This window comes from Corythoichthys intestinalis, chromosome 9, assembly GCF_030265065.1.
Source record: "Corythoichthys intestinalis isolate RoL2023-P3 chromosome 9, ASM3026506v1, whole genome shotgun sequence".
NCBI lineage: Eukaryota > Metazoa > Chordata > Actinopteri > Syngnathiformes > Syngnathidae > Corythoichthys > Corythoichthys intestinalis.
In genome coordinates, this window is record NC_080403.1 from 20,337,187 (window position 1) to 20,364,149 (window position 26,963).

Sequence of the window (26,963 nt, forward strand, 5' to 3'; positions counted from 1 at the left end):
TCCAGAGTGTAGCTGGCCCTGCTAAGTGCTGTGCCATTAAGATCCCCGCTCCGTGTTTACTTATGCTACAGCTCTGAGGCTTACGGGAGCGATGGCAGACGGCTTGCTTGCTCGGCGGATCATGTTTACCATCTTGTGTGCTCGCTCCAGAGCAAGCATGCTGTTCCCCTGCGATTAAATTATTTATCCCCTTAAAACAAACGAAGGTGCGCTGTGTAATCTGAGTTGTGCTTTGTGTGTGTGTGCTCGCAGATTTACAATGAGAAGAGGAGCCAGTTTGAAATCAAGAGGAACAACCCTAAGGACCTGGTGGAGAGAGTGGCACGGGATATTTCCAAGCTGCTAAACAGTAAGAGGAAAGCCCTGGAGGTAAGCCGCTAAATGTTTCAAACACATCGTAATACATGCAGAATTATGAACACAATGATGTTCAAATAAATGTAGCAAATACGCTAAACGTGAAATCTGTGATGCTGATTTCATGACTACGAAGTTGAAACTGACATCTGAAGTATTATCGCCATTAAAAGACCTTTATTAATAGTACAAAATTGTTTAATGTAACATTTTACTAAATGAGGTGGTAGAGAAAATGAATGGATATAATAGTCATGTAATTATTTTCCTCATGCTATGCTCTCATAGTGCAGTACAGTAACATTTATATCCAGTTTTCTGGTTATCATCACGTTTCGTCTACTTGGTCTTTAAAATATTAAGCAAATCTGTAAAAATCCAATACAGCGAAACACACTTGTTGAAAATTAAACTTTGGTTTGTCCATTATGGAGGATTTACGTCAGTAAAAATACGGAAATATTTTGAAATCAGCAGTTCAAATCCTAAACTTTGCCTACTTATGCGTGGATACATCTCAAAACACAATAACAAAATTTTATTTCACACTTGAAGAGACCACTCTGGCACTTCAGAGGGAACGACTTATATATAATCAGTTAAAAAGTCAATTCACCATGCTTATTTTATTTTTGTAACATTTTCTGTTGATAAGCTTGTAATCTCCAAGATATATATTGTCGATAATGTTAGTTTTTTTCTGACATGTTAAGTGAGACAATATCAGTGCGACATTTGTTTCTCTTTTGTAAATGCTTGCTCACACTCAGATGGTAAATACCTTTTTTCCCCACATCTCATTTGTTAAGCATGTAACTGGTAGAATTAAAAGATATTTTACTATATTATACTATTATACTACTATATTACTATATTTTTACAATGCTGGAACATTCCGTATACACTAGATGCAAAATATTAGAACTAATAGTCACCTTGTAAATAAAGATAATTTAATTGCAATTCTAGCTGTGAAGTTGGTCATTTGTTCTGCGGTAAACTTTTTCTGCTTGTACTTTGTGAACAAAAAGTCATATGAGGTGATGCTGCTGTCTCATTCACGCAGACCTGTGCTTTCTCTTGATATCTATCTTACAATCAAAAAAATAATACTCCTTTTAATTAGCGGGCCAAACATTTGTTTATGTCCTGATACTGAAAATAATCTGATGTTGACATTTTTTTAACTCGATGAGATCAGAACAAACTGATCCCCGGATATAATTCCTTTGCTTCTGTTTTTAAAATGATGGCCAAATTCACCTAGCATTTTATAAGAAAATGTACAGTATATGGCGGAAAACACTCAGGTGACTTGAAGTTCCGCTCTGAGACCCCCAATTTGGTCAAATTTCAAAATTGCCTTGATTTTAACGAGATATTATCCCGTACTTACCTTATTTCGATCCAAAAACTCGATGTAGCATGTATCACCAGGATTCAAGGCACAGCTGTGAATGGCCACAGCCGGACATTTTGGAGATTTCATGGGTAAAACACGGCAATATAACAAGGGTCGCGATGCAGAAATCACAGACATCAAGGAGTGGTCGAGATTTTTTTTTTTCAAATATTTACCCTTTTATACGTTTTTGTTTTTTTTCCCCCAATTTTTCTTTGTTTGAATTGATTATCATCTAAAATATCGGGAAAAATGCGACAGTAACAAAAAAAATACAATTAAGCGATAGTTATGAGGTACCTTAATTTCCCGAATATAACGCGCACTTTTTTCCCCCCCAAATCAACTTGTAAAATCATGGAGGGAAAATGACAAGCAGTACTCAATTTGGACGTTTAGGGATGTAGTTTCTAAGGGGTGTACTCACTTTTGTTGCCAGAGGTTTAGATATTAATGGCTATATTTTGAGGGGTGTATTCACCTTCGTGATACATTGCACATATATATATATATATAGATATATACATATATATCTATATATATATCAGATTTAAGATTTTAAATAGTTCAAAATAAAACATCTGGTTGTACTCTTGTAATGTGACTCTTGGCTAAAAAAGAAACAAACAAAAAAACATTTCCCTTAAACTACTGTATACGTTATCCTGAACAATACAATTTTTGTCAAGATTTTTCTTTCAATATTAAATAAACAACTATCTCAAAAATATACATTTTATTTCTATAATATGATCATTTGTACCTTTTTAAATCTTATTTTTCTCTAAAAATATGACTTATGTAAAAGTTTAATTTAAATTTTCACAGAAAAACTCATAATTATAATCCTTGAAAATTTTCCTTCTTTCTGTCAAGATATGATGGTCAAGATATGCTGTATAAATGACTCATTTCACATAAGTTTTACTATAAAAAATGCACAATTAATGGTTTTGTTGTACTTGAAAAAATTAAACTCAATCTCCTTGAAACATGATTGTGAGGAGTAGTAATGATAATTGAAATTATAATCTTATCACCAATGTTTTCAGGGAATTGTCCCGTTTTTTGATACCCAAACCGGCCATAAAAGGATTAAGAATGGAAGACTTTCTAGCAACCATTCATTTTGATTCTGAAACGCTCACTTGAGAGTGAAAAGCGCTGACATTTTTAAGTTTGGTCTTTTAAAAAAAAAAAAAAAAAGGATGAAAAGTGTGTATCTTCCAAAAGCATGTGGTGTTTTGGGGGATGAAGCACATTCATCCCGAGGAGCGGAGGTCTCTCAGGGCGTGATTAATTCCTCAGTTGGGATCCTTAAAGGGAACAAGACGTCGCAGCACATCTCCAATGGCCGTGATTGGATTTGGAATGACATTGGTTTTGCACTTTTTCCCCACCTGACACACGCACACATGCATGCGAGCACATACCGCGACAACACACAACTTCCACACCAACTTTCACATGTCCGCCAGACTCACTCAGAAAGTGGGGAGGAAATGAGGTGAAGAGTGGTAAAAGGGGGAAAAAAAATAGACAGTCGGGAATGAGAATGTCTCCCCGCGGCATGTAAAAATCAAGAAATGATGTTCAGAAATTCATAGATTTCAAAATGAGCAAGAAGAGGGGGGGGGGGGGGGTGCTGGGGCAAAAGTGAAGCAGTAAAAACTTTTTGGTAAAAAGAGCAGAGCGGAAGGAAAAGAAGATTGCAAAAAGGAAACGAAGGCAAAGAAAAATGGGGTCGTAATGGTTTTGTTGAATGGAAATGGAAAATAGGAAGTTCAAGTGCTTCTTTTTGACACTTTGATAGTTGCTACTACAGGTGCTTTCATGGATAATATTTATCCAACCACAAGTCTGAAAAGCGAATATTTCACAGATGTGTGGAACGTTCATATTCAAGCCTCTTAGTCGGGATTTATGCTGCAGGTCCAAGTGGCCAATTCCGATTTCATGCATAAATGGGGTTTATATAAAATCTATTTGCATGGACATTTCAAGTGACACATCTGATACACTGACAGAATACATGAAACAACAGCCATGCCACAAATGCCAAAATCACACTTAACAACAGTTTATGTGTCAGCATTACATAACATACATGACATAAATACAGTGGTGCCTTGCCTTATGAGCTACACGAATTAGGATTTATTTTTAAAGATAACAGCATTCGCTGTCAGTTTGTTAAGATTTGCCCTATGAGCAAAATGTTTATATGAGGGCTAGAGGTTGTAGAAAACTCACCTCACTTCATAAATTTGGCAGACAAAAACAAGTCAAAATGAAGTTCATATTTTGTTTTGTATGTAACACAATCACATAGGTCTCTTATCTCCGCTGGTTTGAAGCTAACACACAATGTAAAACATACAGTGCCTTGCAAAAGTATTCGGCCCCCTTGAACCTTGCAACCTTTTGCCACATTTCAGGCTTCAAACATAAAGATATAAAATTTTAATGTTTTTTTGACAGTGGTGATGGTGTGTTCAGGGTGATGAGCTGTGTTGCTTTTACGCCAAACATATTGTTTTGCATTGTGGCCAAAAAGTTCAATTTTGGTTTCATCTGACCAGAGCACCTTCTTCCACATGTTTGGTGTGTCTCCCAGGTGGCTTGTGGCAAACTTTAAACGAGACTTTTTATGGATATCTTTAATAAATGGCTTTCTTCTTGCCACCTCCATAAAGGCCAGATTTGTGCAGTGTACGACTGATTGTTGTCCTATGGACAGACTCTCCCACCTCAGCTGTAGATCTTTGCAGTTCATCCAGAGTGATCATGGGCCTCTTGGCTCCATCTCTGATCAGTTTTCTCCTTGTTTGAGAAGAAAGTTTGGAAGGACGGCCGGGTCTTGGTAGATTTGCAGTGGTCTGATGCTCCTTCCATTTCAATATGATGGCTTGCACAGTGCTCCTTGAGATGTTTAAAGCTTGGGAAATCTTTTTGTATCCAAATCCGGCTTTAAACTTCTCCACAACAGTATCTCGGACCTGCCTGGTGTGTTCCTTGGTTTTCATAATGCTCTCTGCACTTTAAACAGAACCCTGAGACTATCACAGAGCAGGTGCATTTATACGGAGACTTGATTACACACAGGTGGATTCTATTTATCATCATCGGTCATTTAGGACAACATTGGATCATTCAGAGATCCTCACTGAACTTCTGGAGTGAGTTTGCTGCACTGAAAGTAAAGGGGCCGAATAATATTGCACGCCCCACTTTTCAGGTTTTTATTTGTTAAAAAAGTTTAAATTATCCAATAAATGTTGTTCCACTTCACGATTGTGTCCCACTTGTTGTTGATTCTTGACAAAAAAATTAAATTTCATATCTTTATGTTTGAAGCCTGAAATGTGGCGAAAGGTTGCAAGATTCAAGGGGGCCGAATACTTTTGCAAGCCACTGTAAATGAGCTCACCAATGACATTGACAGTTGCGGTGTTATAACCCTTTTACATAAACAGTTGTACAGCGGACATACGACCGCTTCGACATCCGACGAAAAATTTGACTTGCCATTTGTTTCTACATCCGACGATTAATGACAGCGCCGCAGTTTCTTTATTTTCCCGCGGGCGCACGTCAGATTTTTTTGTAAGAGAAATCAACATGGGTTCCAAGGATGTTAGTGCAGGTGGTGAGAAAAGGAAAAAGGTGAGGCTTACCATTGAAATCAAGATAGAAATGATACAAAAATATGAACATGGTGTACACGTCCTTGAACTGTCTTGACAATACGGTCGTAGAATGTCTACTACTCGACAGTCCTCCTCCAACCTCCGTTCGTCAGTCTTTATACATTAGGGTGACAATTATTATTATTGTAACATCGCCAAAGAAATCGCCAGCTTCGTCAGGTCTTAAATTATTTATGTCAGAACTTGTGTAACACATGCCTACTGTCCGCCACAGCTTACGCCAACAAAACATGAAAAGTGAAAATAAAAAGTCCTCTCTCACTCTGTCACGTCAGCCACGCCATGTTCAGGTACACACGCAAAACACATCCGGCACATTAGAACCCGATTCATTACACTATTACAGGTGTCATTAATATTATTACTATTATTATATTATTTTTTTTCTGATTTTTATTAATAATTTATTTGTTTTGCTCTGTTTAATTGCTATTTGCAATAGTACCAGCAGTATTTAGTAAGCATTTGTGTAGGTTTTCGGGCTGTGGAACGAATTAACGGAATTGTAATGTATTCTTATGGGAAAATCCAACTCGACATATGGTCATTTTGACTTACAAACAAGGTCCTGGAACAAATTAACTTCGTATGTAGAGGTATCACTGTATTTGGAACGGCACATACGCAGGCAATAGAACAATACAGTCTGTACATACTGTTTTATGTATGTTTTGTAGCACATTGAGGTTATAGGGCATTTATTTTTGTTGCCTGGGTCTCAATTAATGATTTTTTATGGCGTAAAGGCAGCTGTTTATACCATGTGATCCGTACACTAACTCTACATTTGCAAGCATAAAAACAGCTTTCAATATACAGTGATACCTCAACATACGATCGCTTCGAGACATGATCTTTTTGACATTTGAAGTAAAATTTGACTCGCCATTTGTTTCTACATCCATCCGTGAACAGGCTCAACAATACGGCCGCAGAATGTCTACAGTCTCGCTAGTACTCCTCTGACCTCCCTTTGTTTAGATGCATACAGAAGGAACATACTAAAGATGCCTTTAGAAAATACTTCAACGTCGTAATATCAAATAAGGGTGATTTAAATACGCTACGTGACTAAAGTGGTCAACAGATCAATAATCTGCTTTAAAGCTACCACAAGAAAACACAATGCTTAAAAGTATGAGAGAAACACATGCAAAGTTTTTGGAGGCAACAAAAAGGTAATAAAAGACTCAACGAAAACACAAATCGTAAGTACTCGCCGCATTTAACCAAGTTGCATATGTGTTTGACGTTTCGCCGCATAGAAGGATTTGCAAAAGACCGGTAGTGTTTGCCTAGTGTTCATGAGTAACAAACTACTTCATCACCCTGAGCGTCAGTGGGCGTATAAAACATGGCGTGCTCTGTAGGTCAAAACATGTACTAAATATTATAGATTTTTAAATCAATGGCAGTATTTTATGTGTTTCTAATAACATACAGTGGGGCAAATAATTATTTAGTCAACCACCAATTGTGCAAGTTCTGCTACTTTTAAAGATTAGAGAGGCCTGTAATTGTCAACATGTGTAAGCCTCAACCATGAGAGACAGAATGTGGAAAAAAAACTGAAAATTACATTATTTGATTTTTAAAGAATTTATTTCCAAATTAGAGTGGAAAATAAGTATTTGATCACATTGCAAACAAGCAATAATTCTGGCTGTCAAAGAGGTCTAACTTCTTCTAACGAGGTCTAACGAGGCTCCACTCGTTACCTGTATTAATGGCACCTGTTTTAACTCATTATCGGTATAAAAGACACCTGTACACAATCTCAGTCAGTCTCTCCAAACACTCCAAACTCCACAATGGTCAAGACCAAAGAGCTGTCGAAGGACACCAGAGACAAAATTGTAGACCTGCACCAGGCTGGGAAGACTGAATCTGCAATAGGTAAAACACTTGGTGTAAAGAAATCAACTGTGGGAGCAATTATTAGAAAATGGAAGACACACAAGACCACTGATAATCTCCCTCGATCTGGGGCTCCATGCAAGATCTCACCCCGTGGCATCAAAATGATAACAAGAACAGTGAGCAAAAATCCCACAACCACACGGGGGGACCTAGTGAATGACCTACAGAGAGCTGGGACCACAGTAACAAAGGCTACTATCAGTAACACAATGCGCCGCCAGGGACTCAAATCCTGCACTGCCAGACGTGTCTCCCTGCTGAATAAAGTACACGTCCAGGCCCATCTGCGCTTGGCTAGAGAGCATTTGGATGATCCAGAAGAGGACTGGGAGAATGTGTTATGGTCAGATGAAACCAAAAAAGAACTTTTTGGTAGAAACACAGGTTCTCGTGTTTGGAGGAGAAAGATTACTGAATTATGTCTGAAGAACACCATACCCACTGTGAAGCATGGGGGTGGAAACATCATGCTTTGGGGCTGTTTTTCTGCAAAGGGACCAGGACGACTGATCTGTGTAAAGGAAAGAATGAATGGGGCCATGTATCGAGAGATTTTGAGTGAAAATCTCCTTCCATCAGCAAGGGCATTGAAGATGAGACGTGGCTTGGTCTTTCAGCATGACAATGATCCCAAACACACAGCCAGGGCAACAAAGGAGTGGCTTCGTATGAAGCATTTCAAGGTCCTGGAGTGGCCTAGCCAGTCTCCAGATCTCAACCCCATAGAAAATCTGTGGAGGGAGTTGAAAGTCCGTGTTGCCCAATGGCAGCCCCAAAACATCACTGCTGTAGAGGAGATCTGCATGGACGAATGGGCCAAAATACCAGCAACAGTGTGTGAAAAGCTTGTGAAGAGTTACAGAAAACGTTTGGCCTCCATTATTACCAACAAAGGGTACATAACAAAGTATTGAGATGAACTTTTGGTATTGACCAAATACTTTTCCAACATGATTTGCAAATAAATTCTTTAAAAATCAAACAATGTGATTTTCTGTTTGTTTTTTTTCCACATTCTGTCTTTCATGGTTGAGGTTTACCCATGTTGACAATTACAGGCCTCTCTAATATTTTCAAGTGGGAGAACTTGCACGATTAATGGTTGACTAAATACTTATTTGCCCCACTGTATTTTAGTAAAGGAGAACAATTGTGGCTTATTAGAGCCTACAAGTCTTGAAGTCCGAGGTTCCCTTTAAGCCCCCTTCGACTGAATTACAAGGCAGTAATGCATGTCTATCAGGGTGTCATGTGCTACCTGCAAGGGTTAGCACGATGGTTGTCTTTGATATGACTTTTAGACAACAGATGGTCATTACGCATATTTTTCCACGTTCAATAAACATAATGTTGTCATAATGTACACAATAACATTACACCTAACAGAGAAGTCCAAAGTACTGTTCAGCTCTGTATTTAGGCATTAGTGGCGTTGCCGTCATTAGTGCGGAAGTTATTTGGCTTTAAGAAAGTTGATGGCTGAATAGCTGAATAGAATTTGAACTCCGAGAAGGATATTTTCAGAATTTAGTGAGTGTGTTTGCGCACTGCAATGTGTTGTAGTGTGCGATCAGAGCAACAGACTCACACTTGTGAGCGATACCTGAGTGTTTCTCTGACAGCTCTTTGAAGCCACAGAAGGCCGCCTGTGTCGCTTGTCATGTCTGCGTTCGACACCATGCAACTTACGTTGACTGATCCAGGGGTCCCTCACCTCCTCCTGTGATGCTTCATGTTAGATCAGGCCCTCGAGTTCAGCCGGGTCGTTCGGAACCAGACGGCGTCGCATCTCGTCCGCCGTCACTCACAGCCGAAAATGAGTCGGAGCTGTCAGTCAGGGGAACCCTGCTGGGATTTTCCCGCCGCGGGCAAACATACTCAAGAGTTGTTATGTTCCCGTCGGCTTCTGCGGAGCAAAAAGCGTCGTTGTCAAATCTCTTCACTTGAGATTTCACAGAGGAATCTGGTGGAATGGAGAGGGGGGAATAAGGTTGGTTTAATCCAATTACACACATTTCAATGCTATCCCAATAGTATTTAGAGGCTGAAAGAACGTTGCATCTGGGCTGCTCATTGCTGGGTAGATACACAGCCGGCTTTTGACGCTGGGTCAACGATTGGAGGTGAGGTAAGATTAATGATATGTGTTTTCGTAGGTGACTGGTGGCAGGCAAATTGATTAAAAGAGCGGTAACTGCTGCAATCATGGAGTTTTTTTTTGTGGAAACATCCCTGGAAAAAACAAGATTGACCCATATAAGTAGATACTCCTCATAGAATCTGTTTGCTAGGGGGAGGGTATTCTAACCCAACATGCCAGATACTTTTCATGTCTACCAGTGCCGAATAGTCCTACGATCAGAAGCTAATATCTTGCAACTGACATGTGTCATTTCACTCGCTCTATTTTTCATGGAGCCAAAGAGTAGTTCTACAGCCCTGGGGGTTTCCTGATATCCTTCAACAGTTACGAGCACATATCTGAGTTATTTTGAAGAATGGAAGAATAAAGTGCAATTTACGGATAGCATGTGCTGAGTAAATGTTGTCACTGAGTCATAAGGTAGAGTAAACAGGACAGTTATTATAATGCATTGTTGCTTATGATACCAACGCAATCTGAATATTTAAAGGGAACGCATTATGGAAAAATTACTATATAGGTGCTTGTTTATAATTGCAGTAGTGCCTTGAGATAAAAACTGAATTCATTCGGTGACCATTCTTGTAACTAAAAAAAATGTACTGTATCTCAAACCAGCATGGATATTGAATGAATATGACAACGGTGAAAAACTTTCTGTAATATGTTTTAATGAGAAAATTGCTGTCTTTAGTATTGCACTTTATGAACACATATATATCTATGATGTAATTGTCATACTATGTGGTTGTTTTAACACTAGCCAATCTAAAACAGAGCCACTTGGCTTTTCTGGTGAGCAAGTCTAATGGCAAAAAACATCCCAGACATGACAGTTATATGCGCAATGAGTAATTCTGTTTCTTATGATAAGTTTATGTACCAATGAACTTCACCTGGGCAAAGCAATAAAGAATTGAAGGATTGTCCACAATTTTCCAAAGTGCTGCATGTTGGGAAATGAGTACAGTTGAGTTACTTACCACCAAACAGAACTCAAATGTGTGCTCCTGAGTCAGAGCAAAATCAAAAAGCAGGTCACTCATATTTCATTGCACTAATGTTAATCTAATTCCCAAAGTAAATTGCTGACTTGATTGCTAAACTAGGGGAATTTCAGACTTTTTCAAGGAATGGACAGATTACCTGTAAACACTTATCATGTCAAAGCTTAACGCTAACTACAAGCAGCAATTTTACCCCAGACAAGTGTTACCAAAAGGCATGTTCTCACAACATTTGGCGAAGATGTCAACATAAGGGTAAAAGTAGGTGTGTAACGGTACACAAAAGTCCTGTACCTCGGTATGGGGGTCTCGATTCTGTACAGTTTCAGTACAACAGGGAAAACAAAAAGGCTTTTTTTTTTTTTTTAACACAGCATTTGAAAGTTTGTTTTAGTGGCTAAAACTAAAAAGCAGCTATTATGAATGTGCAAAATAAGAAGACATTAATCTTGTGAATTTGTGTTTTTATTGTTCTAAAATTCTTCAATTCACAGTTTATGTCCAAAAATAGAAAACACAAAATTTTAGTAGCGATGGACTGAGGTAAAAGTTAAAGTCAGGTAGCCCTTTCCAGCTGGCAACCTTGTCAAATTTAAAAAAAAAAAAATTGTTAAAATAAGATACCATTTTCAATGTTGGATTGCACACAGTTAACTGTTAATGCTAACCATTACCATTGAACATACACGCTTACAAAAGATATATTCTTACATTGGCTAAAACAAAATAAAAATGTGCGAATAGTTCCAAAACTGAAAAAAACATCTTTTGAAAGACTGTAATTTTCAGACTATAAACCGCTACGTTTTTTCCGTCATTTTGATTCCTGCGGCTTATAGTGCAATGCAGCGTATTTGTTGATTTATTTAAGTTAATAGGGAACACTCTATTGACAGTGGCATCATAAGACTGTCATAAGGCTATCGTGGGAATTACCGAATGCTTATGACAGATGTCATGAAGTGTCATCCAGCTAATAATGTCACTAACTCCATTAATGTCCAGCTGGGATCGTTTGCATCCATTCAAAAGTGAGATAAATTGCCGGATGACACTAAATGACATATGTAATACGAATTCATTAATGCTCATGACAGTGTCATGTCATAATTATGATTGCCTTATGACATACTTATGGTGCCACTGTTGGATGAAGTGTTACCAAATACCATAACCAGCAATTAATGAAATAACTGGAACAGTAACTGAAGAAATAATTAGCACAAAACATGAATTTTGATGGTTATTTACAACTGTAGCGCTGCAATGCATGCATGGAGGCATGTTGGCCACAACAGTGTTGACAGCAGGTGGCAGCAGAGGTTGAATGTCTCTCCCAAGGTGCAATACTGGCCAAATGAAGCCTCTTGAAGCAATGAATACTTTATTTGACAGTGGCATCATAAGACTGTCATAAGACCAAATGAATCAACATGAATTTGGTCTTATGACAGTCTTATGATGACATGAAGCTTTGAACCAATTGGATGCAAAGCTTCATGGTGGTTCATTTGGTCTTATGACAGTCTTATGATGCCACCGTGAAGCTTTGCAGCTAATTGGTTCAAAGTTTCATGTTGGTTCATTTGGTCTTATGACAGTCTTATGATGTCACTGTCAAATAAAGTGTTACTGGTTAATATATTTTGGTTTAAATATCCCATTATACAGTGAGAACAGCTGCGGCTTACAGTCCGGTGCGGCGTATCTATGAACATATGTCGTTTTCGTGTCAAATTGTGTGGGTGGCGGCCAACAGTTAGATGCGACTTATAGTACAAAAATTACGGTAATGCAAAAATAAATAGTCACTCAGTATTTCAATTAGTTCAGCCTCAGACTATATCAAAATTAATATTTCCTGATTTGAAAATAAAAATAAATACATTAAGTGGTAGGAATACTGCATTTGATACTTCCCACACTGTACATTCGGTTTGTCTTCTATTTCCCGTAATGTCATTTACTGGTTTAGGTGAAGTACCTCTAGCAACCCCTGAAATAAAGAAGGATTAACTCGAATATAGATTTATTTATTTTTTAACTCAAACCTATTTGCCGTCTGACCGCGTGTGCCAGGGTGCTAATACCGTTACCGCTAGGCAACAAGCATTTGGTGATGAGTCAAGGTAAAATATTCTTGAGTTATTTTGACAAAAGCTTGTCATGGAATAATCCGACGTTTGGGAACTGTTGTAAATTGGGAGAAAAATGGCATAATTTGCCACTAAGTGGTTTGAGGTGAGGTGATGGCATCACAGCCACTCATTTAATGTTTCACCCTTTGGTATTTTGAAAGAAAAAAGCCAAATATTCCAACATTAACAATAAAATGCATTTAAAAGTAGCACAAGCAGGGATTGGCATTATAATTGATTTGGGGTTGTTTGTGACCGCTTGTCTTTCAGAGATGACGGAGATGCTCTTTGACTTAATGGTGACGCTGATAGTAATTGTGAAAGATTGCAGGGAAGCTCAATGTGGACACTACGCTGGGGACGGCCAAAGTGTGCTTGACAGTATTAATCAATCAGATGGCACAGGCCTGCGTCTCTTCCTGACTGTGGAAACCGAGATGACGTAGCCGGGTCAGGGATGGGGCGGGATGGAACTGTTCACAGTCAACTGTCATCACATTACACTTATTAATAATTAACTCAGACGCTGACTCTCAGTCATGGCTTAGTGAATACAATTGGCACAGGTGACAACACTTGGATCTAGTTACTAAATACAGCAAGAAAGAAACATTGGTGCATTTTTTTCACAATTTAAAATGCATAACCTATCATGATTGTTTTGACTGCTCTACCGCTCACTTCTCATAAAATGAACTTTATGCACATGATTCTGGAATATTGAACCAAAAACAAATTTGTTCATGCAGCTCGTACAAAAATGACTTTACACCGCTACACCAGAGATGCAGAAAAGGTGATAGGCTAACAGCCCCCCCTCCCAAAACTACAAACAGTTTTAACAGCAGCCAGAGCCAATAGCTGTTTTCAGTAGAACCGTCAATGCCAGTCAAGGGCAGAGGTGGGTAGAGTAGCCAAAAATTTTACTCAAGTAGCGTTACTTCAAAATAATATTACTCAAGTAAAAGTAAAAGTAGTCATCCAAAAACTGTACTCACGTACAAGTAAAAAAAAAGTATCCAGTGAAAAGAATACTCAAGTAATGAGTAACAGTGTGAGTGACTGCTTTTTTTTTCTTAACAATGGTATTTTTTTTCTCAGCACACAACTTACTTGTATGAACTGTAATTATAATCATACTGTACAATAACCCATTACATAACTTCATGAAGCCAAAGATATACAAAAAAAAAGCCAAAGACATACAAAAAAAAAACAAAATCATTGAATTCCGGCGAGAGAAAAAAAATAGACAGACAGAAATGAAACATTATTTCTCCAAAGAGCATGAGTACCCCCTAGTGAAGAAAATAATTCCTAGATTGAATAGTGAATAGTTCCTTCATGTTTACTATTAGGAAATTAAAAGGATAATTTCTCCGGTTTTCCGTGTTCAATCGCTGCCAAATAAAAACTGGGAGAGAGGTTTAAATCTTCGCTTTCGAATCATGTCAATGGCAGCACTCTATGCCAATACTTCACTTTTTATGGTGCTTTAAAGACATCATGTCATTGAACAGGCTGGCATGACCATAGAATGGCAAGCTTGAGTCTGATTGGTGTAATGGAGTCATGTGATTATTGTTCGACGTCTAATTGGTGAAATTTGTAGAGCTTTTCTTGGCATCACTGGCAAAAAATAAATAAATCTAATATGGAGAATGAAAAAGGAAAAATGTAACGAGACTTGTGTAGCCCAAAGTAGCGGTGTCAGAGTAGCGTTTTTTTTTCTTCACAAATCTACTCAAGTAAAAGTAAAAAGTATGGCTCAGTAAAAGTACTCTTAGAAGTACATTTTTCTCAAAAAGTTTCTCAAGTAAATGTAACAGAGTACATGTAACGCGTTACGACACACCTCTGGTCATGGGCCACATTATGGTGTCCTTCGGTGAGCCGTTATGTCTGCAAACTAGGGCTGCCAAAATGAATCAACTAATTTACAGCTAATAGATTATCAAATCACTCAACAAATATTGTTTAACCAATTACTTGCTTGAAGACTTTATGGCCCCAACAATTGTCCAAATCCTCTTTTTTTAAAGCCTTTTAGTATCAAAATATCTTTTTGTAATTGTCACTTTTACATTCACATTTGGCCCCCCAGGCCTTGAGTTGACACCTGTGGCCTCGGAGGACGCGTTTCTACATGTGAGTGTGTGCTAATACACACTTGGTATGAATCCGGTCAAAACGGCAATGTAATATAAATATTAATTTTCTAATTAAATGCAGTAAGTACAGTGGTAGATAGTATGGGAAATTAGGGAAATTTAAATTCACTGGCCCGTCTATCAAAACCAATGTCCCAGGTCAACACATCAGTTATTGATCCCAATCATCACGAAAAAGAACAATTTGCTTGAATATGAATGAATGAACATTTATTGTTTTATGGTAGATTTAATGAAAAGTGTTGCAAAACTGTGCAAAAACATGAATCTAGTGCAAATAATCCTATTCCATTTCCATATTCATTCCATAATTACTCCAGTATAGCCAACATTTTTTCTTGGGGGTTCCAGGGGAGGCGGGCCCACGGGAAAGCCCCGTGCCAGGGCGAAGCTGTCCTGTCTTCCCTTTACTGCCCTCTGGAAGTCTCCAGTTGTCGTGGTAACAATTTAGAACTCAAACAGATGACTAAGGCAATTATGGCAAATGATTTTCAAGCTAGATAGACGTTATGACGATATTATTTTCTCCTTAGTCACGTGGATGAATTATTACATGTTCATACCAAAGGTTTCATATTCGTTATTTTTCTCTGACTAACGTGTCTGCATATGTGGGCATTGAACTGCCCACCTCACAGTAAACCTCGTTCCTTGTCTCATCGTAGCCAAATCAATTCTAGCAGTCTCGCCACTGGGGCTGAAACTTTTCTCTCCCTTTCCATAATGGATTTGGCTTTCCCTCAACTCTTCCGGTGTCTTTCTCTTTCTTGAGTGGTCTTTTTTCCCCCCAGTACTTTGCCGGATGCTGGGGGTTTCAGAAACATGTTGTCTTGTAGGATAACGTTAGGTGGGTACGGACAATCAATCAGCAGCAGTAATCAGGTTGCAGGCGGGAGCGAGTGAGTTAACAAGGTGTGTTTACAACCCACAGAGAGCAATGACTGGCTGCATAGACTGTAAGGTTGTCTTTGATCGGGATAGTGTAATGTCATCAAAACATGGAACCACTGGGAATCAATATGAAAAATATATATACTTTTTTTAATCGACGCATTATTTTTACTGGCCCACCGGACAAGTGGTTGGAGCATTCTGGTGGCTCTGACGGTTTAAAAAATACGTCCGGGCCATTTATATTGTTGACCCCTAATTTATGAAGACCTTGTATTGAGGTTTTAAAAAAATAATAATAATAAAAAAATAAAGTGCAGTGTTCCATGGTTTGGTTTGTTTGTCGATACAATGCATTCAGAACAAAATTGTAGGTAGAAATAAACAGAACTGGAAGTTGTCAGGCAAGCGTTATAGTAGCCCCCAAATTCCACATAGTCCGTGGCCACTCAGCGTCGCTCCATTGCAGACCACCTGCTTGCGGGCTGCATTGCCCAATGCCTACTGCATACATCTATATATCTCTCATCCGGTCCGTACACCCGCAGACTCTAGACCAGGGGTGTCCAAACTTTTTGCAAAGGGGGCCAGATTTGGGGTGGCAAAAATGTGGGGGGCCGACCTTGGCAATCGTCCTTTACGTGGAACAATACTGTATATTTAAGCAAATTTTAGCAAACTGTTCTGTGTGTCACATTTGCTTAGTTTTTTTTTTTTTTTTTTTAATCAATAATTTCAACAATTTTGCAAGTAGCCTTTGTGGCATTCTCTTTCGACTCTCGGGCTCTTGTGAATTACTGCTGCTGTGAAATTAAACTAGCTTCAAGTTGCTTCAATTTCTCGCTACGTATCTACCCTGTAATCTTGTTGTACATGTCAGCGTGTCTTGTTTGGTAATATCGCCTCGTATTGAACTCTTTAAAAACAGCGACGGTCTCTTTGCAAATGAGGCAGACACAGTCGTTGCGTATTTTAGTGACGAAATAGCCCAGTTTCCACCTATCCTTGAAGCGCCAGCCGTTGCAGTCAACTTTTTTTGTAGATTGTCGACATTTTAGAAAATTGGGAGTAAAGGGTCACACGGAATAATGTTGCTTAGAGTGCTGCTGCCTTTTAGTGGGTAAATAAGGAGCAGCATTTAGTGTGTAAGCTACTTCATATGCTTGTAGCAGTACTGCTGACCAATTTATTAAGTCTGTGTGCAGGCCAGACGTTATTGATTTTATGACAGAGGCTGGGGGCCGGATGAAATCCGACCACGGGCCGCATTTGGCCCCCGGGCCGGACTTTGGCCATGTCAGCTCTAGACACACATGCATAAAATGGAGGAGAGCATGTTCTACTTCCCGTTTGGTGCATGCTAAATGGCAAGACTTGATATGGCGCAGGTTGACGGACCAGAAAATATAGACCTTGTGCATATAGTTTGATGGACCGAAGAGGACAGACTCAAGCGGATCTGGATCGGAGCTGAGCGAATAATGTGGTCCACCTCGTGTTGATTAAAATAGAAACGTATTTGTTGCGTTGTTCGAAACGGAACGGAGCGAAGCGAAGCGGACTATGTGGGATTTGGAGGTAAATCTGTCCTCATAGTGCTAAGTAATTATCACAGCAGGATTTCCTCAGAGACACCTCGGCGTTTGGCTTTTAATTGAACGGGCACAAATATCTAATTTAAAACGCCTACATTTAGCCGACACACTTCGAAATTGGCCAGAGGACATAAAAATGAAGTTCCCTTGATCACGCCGCTGTTATTGTCACTTAACTGGATCCCGTGTTGCTCATCGTTGTGTCACGTGACAATTGCGAACTCAAATTGAGGTGTCTCATATCGATTCTGTCAGTTAGCCGACGTTACTGCTACATGTCGCTGGGCGCCACTAGCGACTCGATTCATGAATTCTTCCAACAAAGAGCCTATAAAGCTTCCTAAATCATGTGAAGCACTTTATTTCCGCGTCTCTGTCATCCCCCAACAACAGCAGCAATGCTTGGCCAGCAGCTGGTGTGCTCACGATGAATTACACCACCAGAGGCGGGCGATTATGTGCCCGCTGTCGGCATGAATCAGTGACAAATAAAGGAGGTGTCTCACTAAGATGTAAGGACAGCCCTGCAACCTTGCTACATTCCAGTGCAACATGTGCTAAATGGTAAATGCTAAATAAATGTAAATGGGGCAACATTTTGTGTTTTATTTGTGTTTAATTTTAGGTTGCTTGGGTCTGTTCATAATATTTATGGACAGAATTTTTAGGTGCAGCCGAAGCGTTGAGGGGGTCCGGTTTGGTGACTTCAGCATTGAATCTCTGCTTTTTGCAGATGATGTGGTGCTGTTGGCTTCATCAAGCCGTGACCTCCAACTCACACTGGAGCGGTTCGCAGCCGAGTGTGAAGCGGTTGGGATGAAAATCAGAACCTCCAAATCTGAGACCATGTTCCTCAGTCGGAAATGGGTGGAGTGCCCTCTCCGGGTCGGGGATGAGATCCTGCCCCAAGTGGAGGAGTTCAAGTATCTTGGGGTCTTGTTCACGAGTGAGGGTAGGAGAGAGCGGGAGATCGACAGGCAGATCGCGGTGCAGCTTCCGCAGTAATGCGGACGCTGCACCGGTCCGTAGTGGTGAAGGAGCTGAGCCGAAAAGCAAAGCTCTCGTTTTACCAGTCAATCAATGTTCCTACCCTCACCTATGGTCATGAGCTGTGGGTCGTGACTGAAACAACAAGATCCTGGATACAAGCGGCTAGAGCTGGGAATCTTTGGGCACCTAACGATTCAATTACGATTACGATTCAGAGGCTCCGATTCGATTATAAAACGATTATTGATGCACCCCACTCCTTTTTTTTTTTTTTTTTTTTTTTTTTTAATTTGTTTTGTACATTAGTTCCAAAATTGTTCAAAAATCCTCTCAGGCTAAACCAAACTACTATTTCAGTATCAAGTTAACATATAGCAGTAAACAAGTATACAAAAATAACAGTAAATAAAAAACTCCAGTCCCCATTCTATATCAGCAGCTTTAAACTACTTTCAATTAATTTAATGTTGTGAATCAACCGTTAAAGTTGTTAAAATTGCTCCTGTTATTCCATAATTTCTCTTTTGTCTACTTTCAACATGTAAAAGTTTTAAAACTATTTTAAAGATAGATTCAAGTCAATATTTTACCGATTTAGTAGTATTTTAGATAAAAAGTTAATTAGGTTTGCTTGGAAGGTTCGCAACAACAGCCTTGCAGGGAAGTGTACTGCTTTAAGATGGCGGCCGTTACTAACGCCCGCATCTAGTTTTTTGTAGATGTGCTGGTAACGATACCGAAGCTATAATGCATCTAGTCCTATATAAATGATATCTACTGTAACATAATGTGGCTTGTAGCAGCTTTTCGGCAGCAGTCAGGTATGTTGTTGTTTTTTTTTTTATCTCGTGGCATGAGTTGAGCTAGAGCCGTGAGTTGAGCATTGGCGTTACCCGAGGGGCTGGGTAATGAGAAGCATGATGTTTAGCTACTCTCGCTCCGTCCCTAATTGCGTACCGAAGACCGCGCGGCGCGCTGAGTGTGTCGTACTTCTGCTTTACTTGGCATATTTCAATAATCAGAATTTGGATGTTTGTGAATCGTTCTCGAATCTTCCACGGCCGAATCGCGAATAATCTAAGAATCGGAAATTTTGCACACCTCTACAAGCGGCCCAAATGAGTTTCCTCTGCAGGGTGTCGGGGCTCTCCCTTAGAGATAGGGTGAGAAGCTCGGTCATCCGGGAGGGACTCTGCGTCGAGCTGCTACTCCTCCGCGTTGAAAGGAGCCAGCTGAGGTGGCTCGGGCATCTGGTTCGGATGCCTCCTGGACGCCTCCCCGGAGAAGTGTTCTGGGCATGTCCCACCGGCGGGAGGCCCCGAGGACTACCCAGGACACGCTGGAGAGACAATGTCTCTCGGCTGGCCTGGGAACACCTTGGCATCCCACCGGAGGAGCTGGTTGAAGTGGCTGGGGAGAGGAAGTCTGGGCTCCCCTGTTAAAGCGGCTGCCCCCACGACTCGACCCCGGAGCAAGTGGAAAATGATGGATGGATGGATGGATGGATGGATGGATGGATGGATGGATGGATGGATGGATGGATGGATGGATGGATGGATGGATGGATGGATGGATGGATGGATGGATGGATGGATGGATGGATGGATGGATGGATGGATGGATGGATGGATGGGTTGTTTGGAAAAGTTTTTCAGCATAGGTAGGTAGGTATGTAGGTAAAAATATGAATAGCATTATAAAATGTGAATAAAAAACCTGGGAATCGAAGTACTGTACATCAGCGAATTAGGAATGTGCAAAACGGGCAAGCCAGGAGGAGGCTCACAACAAGGCTCAATATTTCAATTTGCAGTGATTGGTAAATAGTGTAAACTGTCTGCTGGACAGAATGCAGAGAAAGAGATGTGCAGTATGTGAGCCATGTAGACATGTTACGTGAGGGATTTGCCATTTGAAAGTCTAATGGGCACATGGACAAAACTATTTATGAACCCGGTGGTCCTGCACTGCACGCTGTAGAACCTCTTACCAAAGGCCAGCAGGGTAAACAGTCCGTGATATGAGTGAGAGAGAATAAGCAGCGCTTCTGTCCAATGTCCTGAAATGAGTGGAGAGAATTTTGTCTGCTTTCTGCTTTCCTCACCACCCTCATCACACTACTCCTGCCGGAGGCGCTACAGTCTTCACGCCTCATAGAGATGCAGCTCGTCAAAATCTAGGTTGGATTGATGACTTAATAGTTGGACATAACTCAGACATTTTAAGAAAAAAAAATACTGATTTTGTCACAGCATAAGTCCCAAAGTGGAAGCTGTAATTTCATTCCATCTACTTTATTTTTTTAGGCCCTAACAAATGAAATCAACAGTTTGCAATTTGCAATGTGTGTATGTACTCTTATAATTATTTGAGATGTGAAGGTTTAGTAAAATAGTAAAACATATTCACTTATGCAATTAAAGCAATTCACAGTTTATCGCTTCAAACATAATTACAATGGTTCAAAACAATTTTCTTTTAATTCTAAATTAAATTAAAGAACTTCTGGCTTTGTTATTTAGAAATGAAGCAATAATTTTGGTCCAAGTTGTTGCATGGATTAGTCAAATTTCAACTGCTTTTGTGTTTTGCCTTAAACTCATTAAAACGAGTTATTGCCCTGCTTTCACACAAAATACAGCATGACTAAAAGATACTCTCCCATGGGTCAATTCCTGTAGATTTTCAGTCATTTTTTTACTAATTATGGGTCCTTTTCGGGTCCTTTTCTTGGTAACCCATTGGCTATTATTGATAGCGCTCGACGCCCAATCCACGAATGGCACTGAAACTGTGATGAACGGCAAGCCGTTTATGTAAATCTCCATCACAGACTCGAATAACATCCCGAATAAATTTGTATTTAATAAAAAGTAGAGGTGCACGATAATTATCGGACCGATAATTATCGGTCCAATAATAGGAATTATTACGTGATCCCAATAAATCCAATAACATTATATTTAGACCCGATAATATATATTTTTGCCACCTTGTCAGTGGATTGGGATGTGTGCGTTTGAGTTGCTTCATGGTCCAAGACCACAAAAGTCTCCTCTACTGTTGCACCAAATGTTTTATCTGCTGACAAAGCACATTCCCTGTTGGGTCTATGTTTGTTTTAGTTCCGTGCTCATTGCTCAGGGGAACACATCGTCAATGATATTGACTAATTGATTGTTATTGACTCAAATTATTATTTGAAAAAAATAAATATGGGCACTTTATTTGAAGTCAAAACTGTTCTTGTCTTTGTTTTGTTCATTATAATAATGTTCATGTCGTCATGAAAATTCCGGTTAGGTCAAAGGCAAATCTATGCTGAATCCACCACTAGTATTTTTTTGCCTACAGGTGTTCAAAAACCCATGTGAATATACATTTTAAAATTATATATGTATTATCGGTTATCATATGGGTATTGGCCTTGAGAAGCAGGAAGTTATCGGTGGATGAAGATGAGGTCACACACATCAATAAGCAATCGTCTGACAAAACTGATACACACAGGCATCCTTAAATACAGTGCTCGCCTAATGCGCCACAAAGACAGTGTACTCCTTAATGCGTCATAAAGTAAAACTGAGAACAAAAACATGACAGAAACAGGAGCATTCACAGCCAGTCCACGACAAGATTTTGGTGGAATAACTGTAGACAACTTTTGTGTGCCTGGATTTCCTGAATTTTTAATGTGTAGATTATGTGAATTGGATAAAAAAAAAAAAGGAAGGACGAGATACATTTTGAAATTTTAAATGTTTTTGCCATTGCAAATGAATGGGGCTTTTTTGTCGACAAACAACCGTAAAAGTGAGGGAGGAAATTGAAAGAGAGCCTCCATCGCGTGGATTTTTGTAATGTTTCGAAGTTGGGAATAGGTGAGAATAAGTCAAAGTGAGTGTGCTGTGTGGTGCTCCGAAAAAGTGGACAGGAAAAAATTTACCGTTAATATTTGTGGGGAGCTCACAATAATATGCCTAAACATTGAAGCACCAACATCAGGCATGACAAGTGCTTAAAAAAAAATTATATTCAGAGGTGGGTAGTAACGCGTTTCATGTACTCCGTTACATTTACTCAGTAACATTTTGAGAAAAATGATTTTCTGAGAGTAGTTTTACGAAGCCATACGTTTTATTTGAGCAGATTTTTGAAGGAAAAAACGCTACTCTTACTTTGGGCTACACAAGAGTCGTTACATTTTTCGTCTTTGTTCTACATATTAGATTTTTTGTTGTTGTTGTTGTTAGCAAAAGTAGCACTACTAATTTCACCACTGAGACATTGTAAATACTAGTACAATCACATGACTCCATTACAACAATCAGACGCAAGCTTTTTCTTCACTTGAGGGCAGGGCACTGATCCTCTTTGGACAAATAATGCTTCATTATTGTTTTTTTTCTCTCTTTAGTTATTTTTTTCAAAATGTTTTTTTTTTTGTTGTTGTTGATTTGGTTATGTCATGGGTTATTGTACAGTATCATTGTAACAACAGATAAGTTTGTTCTGAGGGGAAAAAAATATCATTGTTTAAAAAAAAAAATTAAAAAAAATCAACAAAAATAAGCAGTTACTCAAAATGTTGCTCATTACTTGAGTATTCTTTTCACTGGACACTTTTTTTACTTGTTCTTGAGTACATTTTTTGGATGACTACTTTTACTTGAGTAATATTATTTGGAAGTAACGGTACTCTTACTTAAGTACATTTTTTTGGCTACTCTACCTCTGATTACATTTATAGGCATTTTGAAATCTCAGTAGTCGATACCGGCGAGTACTCAAAGTATAGCAATGTAGCTCCTTCCCATCCTACCAAGATTGTCTATCTATGAAAATGTATCACTCCAACATGCTTCCCTAGACATTTTTTTTTATATATAAATGCAACATAACATTTTTTTGCCCTGCCCAGAACAGATGACCCACTTTTGATTTTCCTCAACGCATGTGTGAACGGTGACATATCCGTAATTGTCTTCAGCCTGACTTGATTGACCTACTCGGGAGCAAGCTTCTGAAGACGCTGCAGGACCTGCGTTAATAGCGAGCAGCCCTCACTGTGGCCCGTGTTCATCTGGGCAGTTTAATGAATTACAAGAGCTTCATAATGAGTGCGCCTGAGCACGACGGCGTGGAGGTCAGTTAGTTTGAATAATTAATCAACCCAATCACCACTTAGGATTTAACACGTGTGCAGTCGGACACGCACAGTCTCACAAAAGGCAGGCTTCAACATGTGCCGCCACCTGAAAGTTAAGAAAAACAAATTTGAAAACTGGGTTCTTTCAAAGTAATTTAGTTTCTCATTTTCCATTGGCCTTTGCAGAGGTTGTTACATTTCTGTGTTCCCATCAGAGAAAAGGAGTGGAAGTAGGACAAGCTCTAGTTCAATAAAAATAGGCGAGAAAACTTTACCTCGTGATACTGATTGTCAAAACTCGATACTACCGTCATCGTAGTTATAAAAGGTCCAGTAATGTTGCTCGAAATTTCAAGTTAAATTACTGACTTCTTAGTTCCTTTTGCCTGTCTTTGGAAAGTCCTTTTTAATCTTCTAAATAATTGAAATCTGTATTTTAAATGTCTCAGCAGTGTTATCGGCAGCAGAAAAGGTCATCCAGGACAGCATGTGATGCTTTTGCCATTCAGATTTGTTAGCGCTTTAATAACAACTGAATGTTGACTGTATCGATGTTGGTCTGGCAGATTGAAATGGTGATACTGTCGTCGTAGATTAAGCATTCGAGGCTCACCAAAGCCATTACCATTCTACCCGTGAAAAAGATGATGGCTTGAAAACCAAAGTTCACAGTGATTTCAAAATTGTATTTGACATTCATCACCATAAATGTCAACCTGGCACTGCAGTAATCACCAGAGTAAGAGTGCGTATGATTCACAATCACTATCCGTCCCAGACTGGTTGCTAGTCAACCTTTGACAAAAAGCCACTCAGTCTGTTCGAGAGAGCAGTGGGGTTCACCTACCTCTCTCAGTGTGTGTTAGGCTTTGGCAACAAGCGCGGTACAAAATGGATGGACATTTTCCTCCTAAACCTAAAATAAAAAATGCCTATTTTCGACTAATTACATCCAAAAGATGACGATGTTGACCGATCGATGCACTTGTATCAATTTTGATTCAATCAGTATATCGATCCAGATTTATACAGTATATCATTTCACCCCTAACTGCTACAGTTAGCAGTTACCTACCATATGCTTATTACTAGTAAAAGCATGTTGGCAGGTACATTTATTGAGCATATGTTGATAAAACGAAATACTGTGCCGGCTACATCACATGTGGCATCTCATAATTCCCTGCCCATGATCCATTTGCATGGCCCTGTCATTCAGATCTATGAACTCCTATTAGCGGCCATCTGCTACAACCTGCAGCGCAGTTATTATACACACAAACCCCCTCCCCACATACACGTGTTTCAATGGCTCATCTAAGGAAGTAATTCTAAAAAACTGGCCTAACTGAATAACTGAACTGAATGGCACATTGAATGAACATTCAATGTTGGTTGTAATGGTGACTTTTTCTGAGGTGCTAAAAAGTTTGAGAACCAAAGGACTAAAATACGAACCAATACTTCTTCACGGCCTTGAGAGAATGACGCTGTTCGTTTAACCTTCAAGGAAGAAGTCACCAGACACCTGCAATGGCGTCACTTTACCCGGCTGCCCACCGCGCCATGTGTCACGAGGCCAAGCTCTCATATAATGCGGGACGTCATCCCAGACGGCAACACCTACTGCGTCGGGTCACGGCATCTTGTTTTAAAAAGGCAGAAAGCCTTACATCCGGATTACAGTTTTTGTGTCGTATTAAGTCATTCTATCATTTCCAGCCGATAAAGGTCACAACATCCCACCCACTGTCCCTTGGCTGCATTTCACATTAGTCAAAATGTCAGAACCTGATCTGCTCGGTGGCAGCACGTTGCCTCTGGCACTTTTCTTCCCATCTTCATTGCACACGTTTATTTTAGCTCTGAATGCACCGTTTTCAGCTCAATTTGAATGTCTTTGCCCCCCCATCCATAAACAAATGTCACTTTCCAGATGTTTTATTCCCGCCTCGTGCAAAACCATTCATCGGTGTGACAATATGAGCTCCACTCACAGGAAGTGTACATATATAGGTGGATGGTTTCGCTCCAGCATCTAAACATAGCCTTTATTGCAACAAATGCTGTCTTGTCTGGGAGCAACTTCTTCATGTTGCAACAGCAGCTGGTTCACTATTTCATTTCCTCGTCACCCAGAGACAAATGAATATAAATGATATGCTTTGTGCCTTTTATGCGCTGAGTCTTGCCGAGCCGCATAACGCATATATTTCTCACCAGTGCAGGGTTTTCTGTTTTGCGACAATGAAATTGACTCACGGGGACGCCTGACGGAATCTTCGGGCTGAAATGGAGACTGCTGGCGGCAAGGCAGCGCTCGTTGAGAACATAAAACTCAGTTTAACTTGGAGAAAGTAAGTAGGTTTAAAAATGATAGTTGCCTCTTGAAATTGCTGTCTGGAAAAAGTATTTGAACACAAAAAAACGATACAACAAAAGATTAAGACAGATAGTCTAATATTAGTATTAGGGGTGTATAACACCACTTTCATGACAAAATGATACTATATAAATTCTTTGGACAACAATACGGTATTTGCTGAAATGAGTCCCTGATATGATTCGATTTGATTCAACGACTTTCAATCAATTTAATACAGTAGTATCTACACAATTAACAACATCAATTCCACTTAAAGCAACACCAGTTACTGTAACTTCTCAACATTTAGAAAACATTTTCATAACATTTGTGATCATGTGTCAACTGATAACTAGTTGAATGACACCTCTTTTTTATCCTGAGTGGTCGTTATCGCTTTCACCAGCACTAATTAACTTTGAGGAGGGTGGCAGGAAATCTGCCACACAAAAAAACTACAAATCTGCTGACTGCATTACAGCATATGTCACTCCCCCTTTCCTCTTTCATTACAAAGACTGAAGTCGATGTGAACGCTTTCTCGCAAATTCTGCAAAAGTGGCATAGCAAAAAAGAGACAAAAAGGTTTATCTGAGGAGACAAAAAAAGGGAAAAGGGAGGCTACCACGATAAAAGGAAACTCAAGAATAAACATTGGCCCTGCTTTCACTTGCTGGCGTGAACCTCAACTCGCAACCGAACTCATCAGCTACTTCGTTGGGGGGGAGGGGGGGCATAGCAACAAAAGAGACACAAAGTTTTGTTTGTGGAGGGAAAAAGGAGGCAGGCTACCAGGATATACAGAATAAACATTGTCCTGCCTTTCACTCGCTGGTGTGATGCCCCCCCCCCCACACACACACACACACACCTCGAGTTTGCGTGATGTGGGGGGGGTTAGCCACATGGTTGCAAACCGTCATATGCTATTGTTTAGCCAAGACTGGATTCATTACCTTATTACTTTTCATTCTTTACACAGCCGCTGCAAACAGCAAGGTTGTTTAATCCATCTGCAGGCAACAAACATGATTTTACGACACTATGCTGGTCCTCATGGGAAACGCAGCGTGGTTCTCATGGGAAACGCTTGCCTGGCACCGCCAGACTCTTCTCCCTGTATTT

General features: G+C 39.7%; 1 protein-coding gene across 3 annotated transcripts in view; it reads left to right on the plus strand.

Moving 5' to 3' along the window:
- Positions 1-26,963, plus strand: part of cacna2d2a (calcium channel, voltage-dependent, alpha 2/delta subunit 2a) — a 348,071-nt gene that overhangs the window by 87,489 nt on the left and 233,619 nt on the right. For all 3 annotated transcript variants that reach the window (XM_057845730.1, XM_057845731.1, XM_057845732.1), the window contains exon 3: positions 253-369. In XM_057845730.1, the coding sequence (XP_057701713.1) occupies positions 253-369 (117 nt within the window). The remainder of the gene's footprint in view (positions 1-252; positions 370-26,963) is intronic.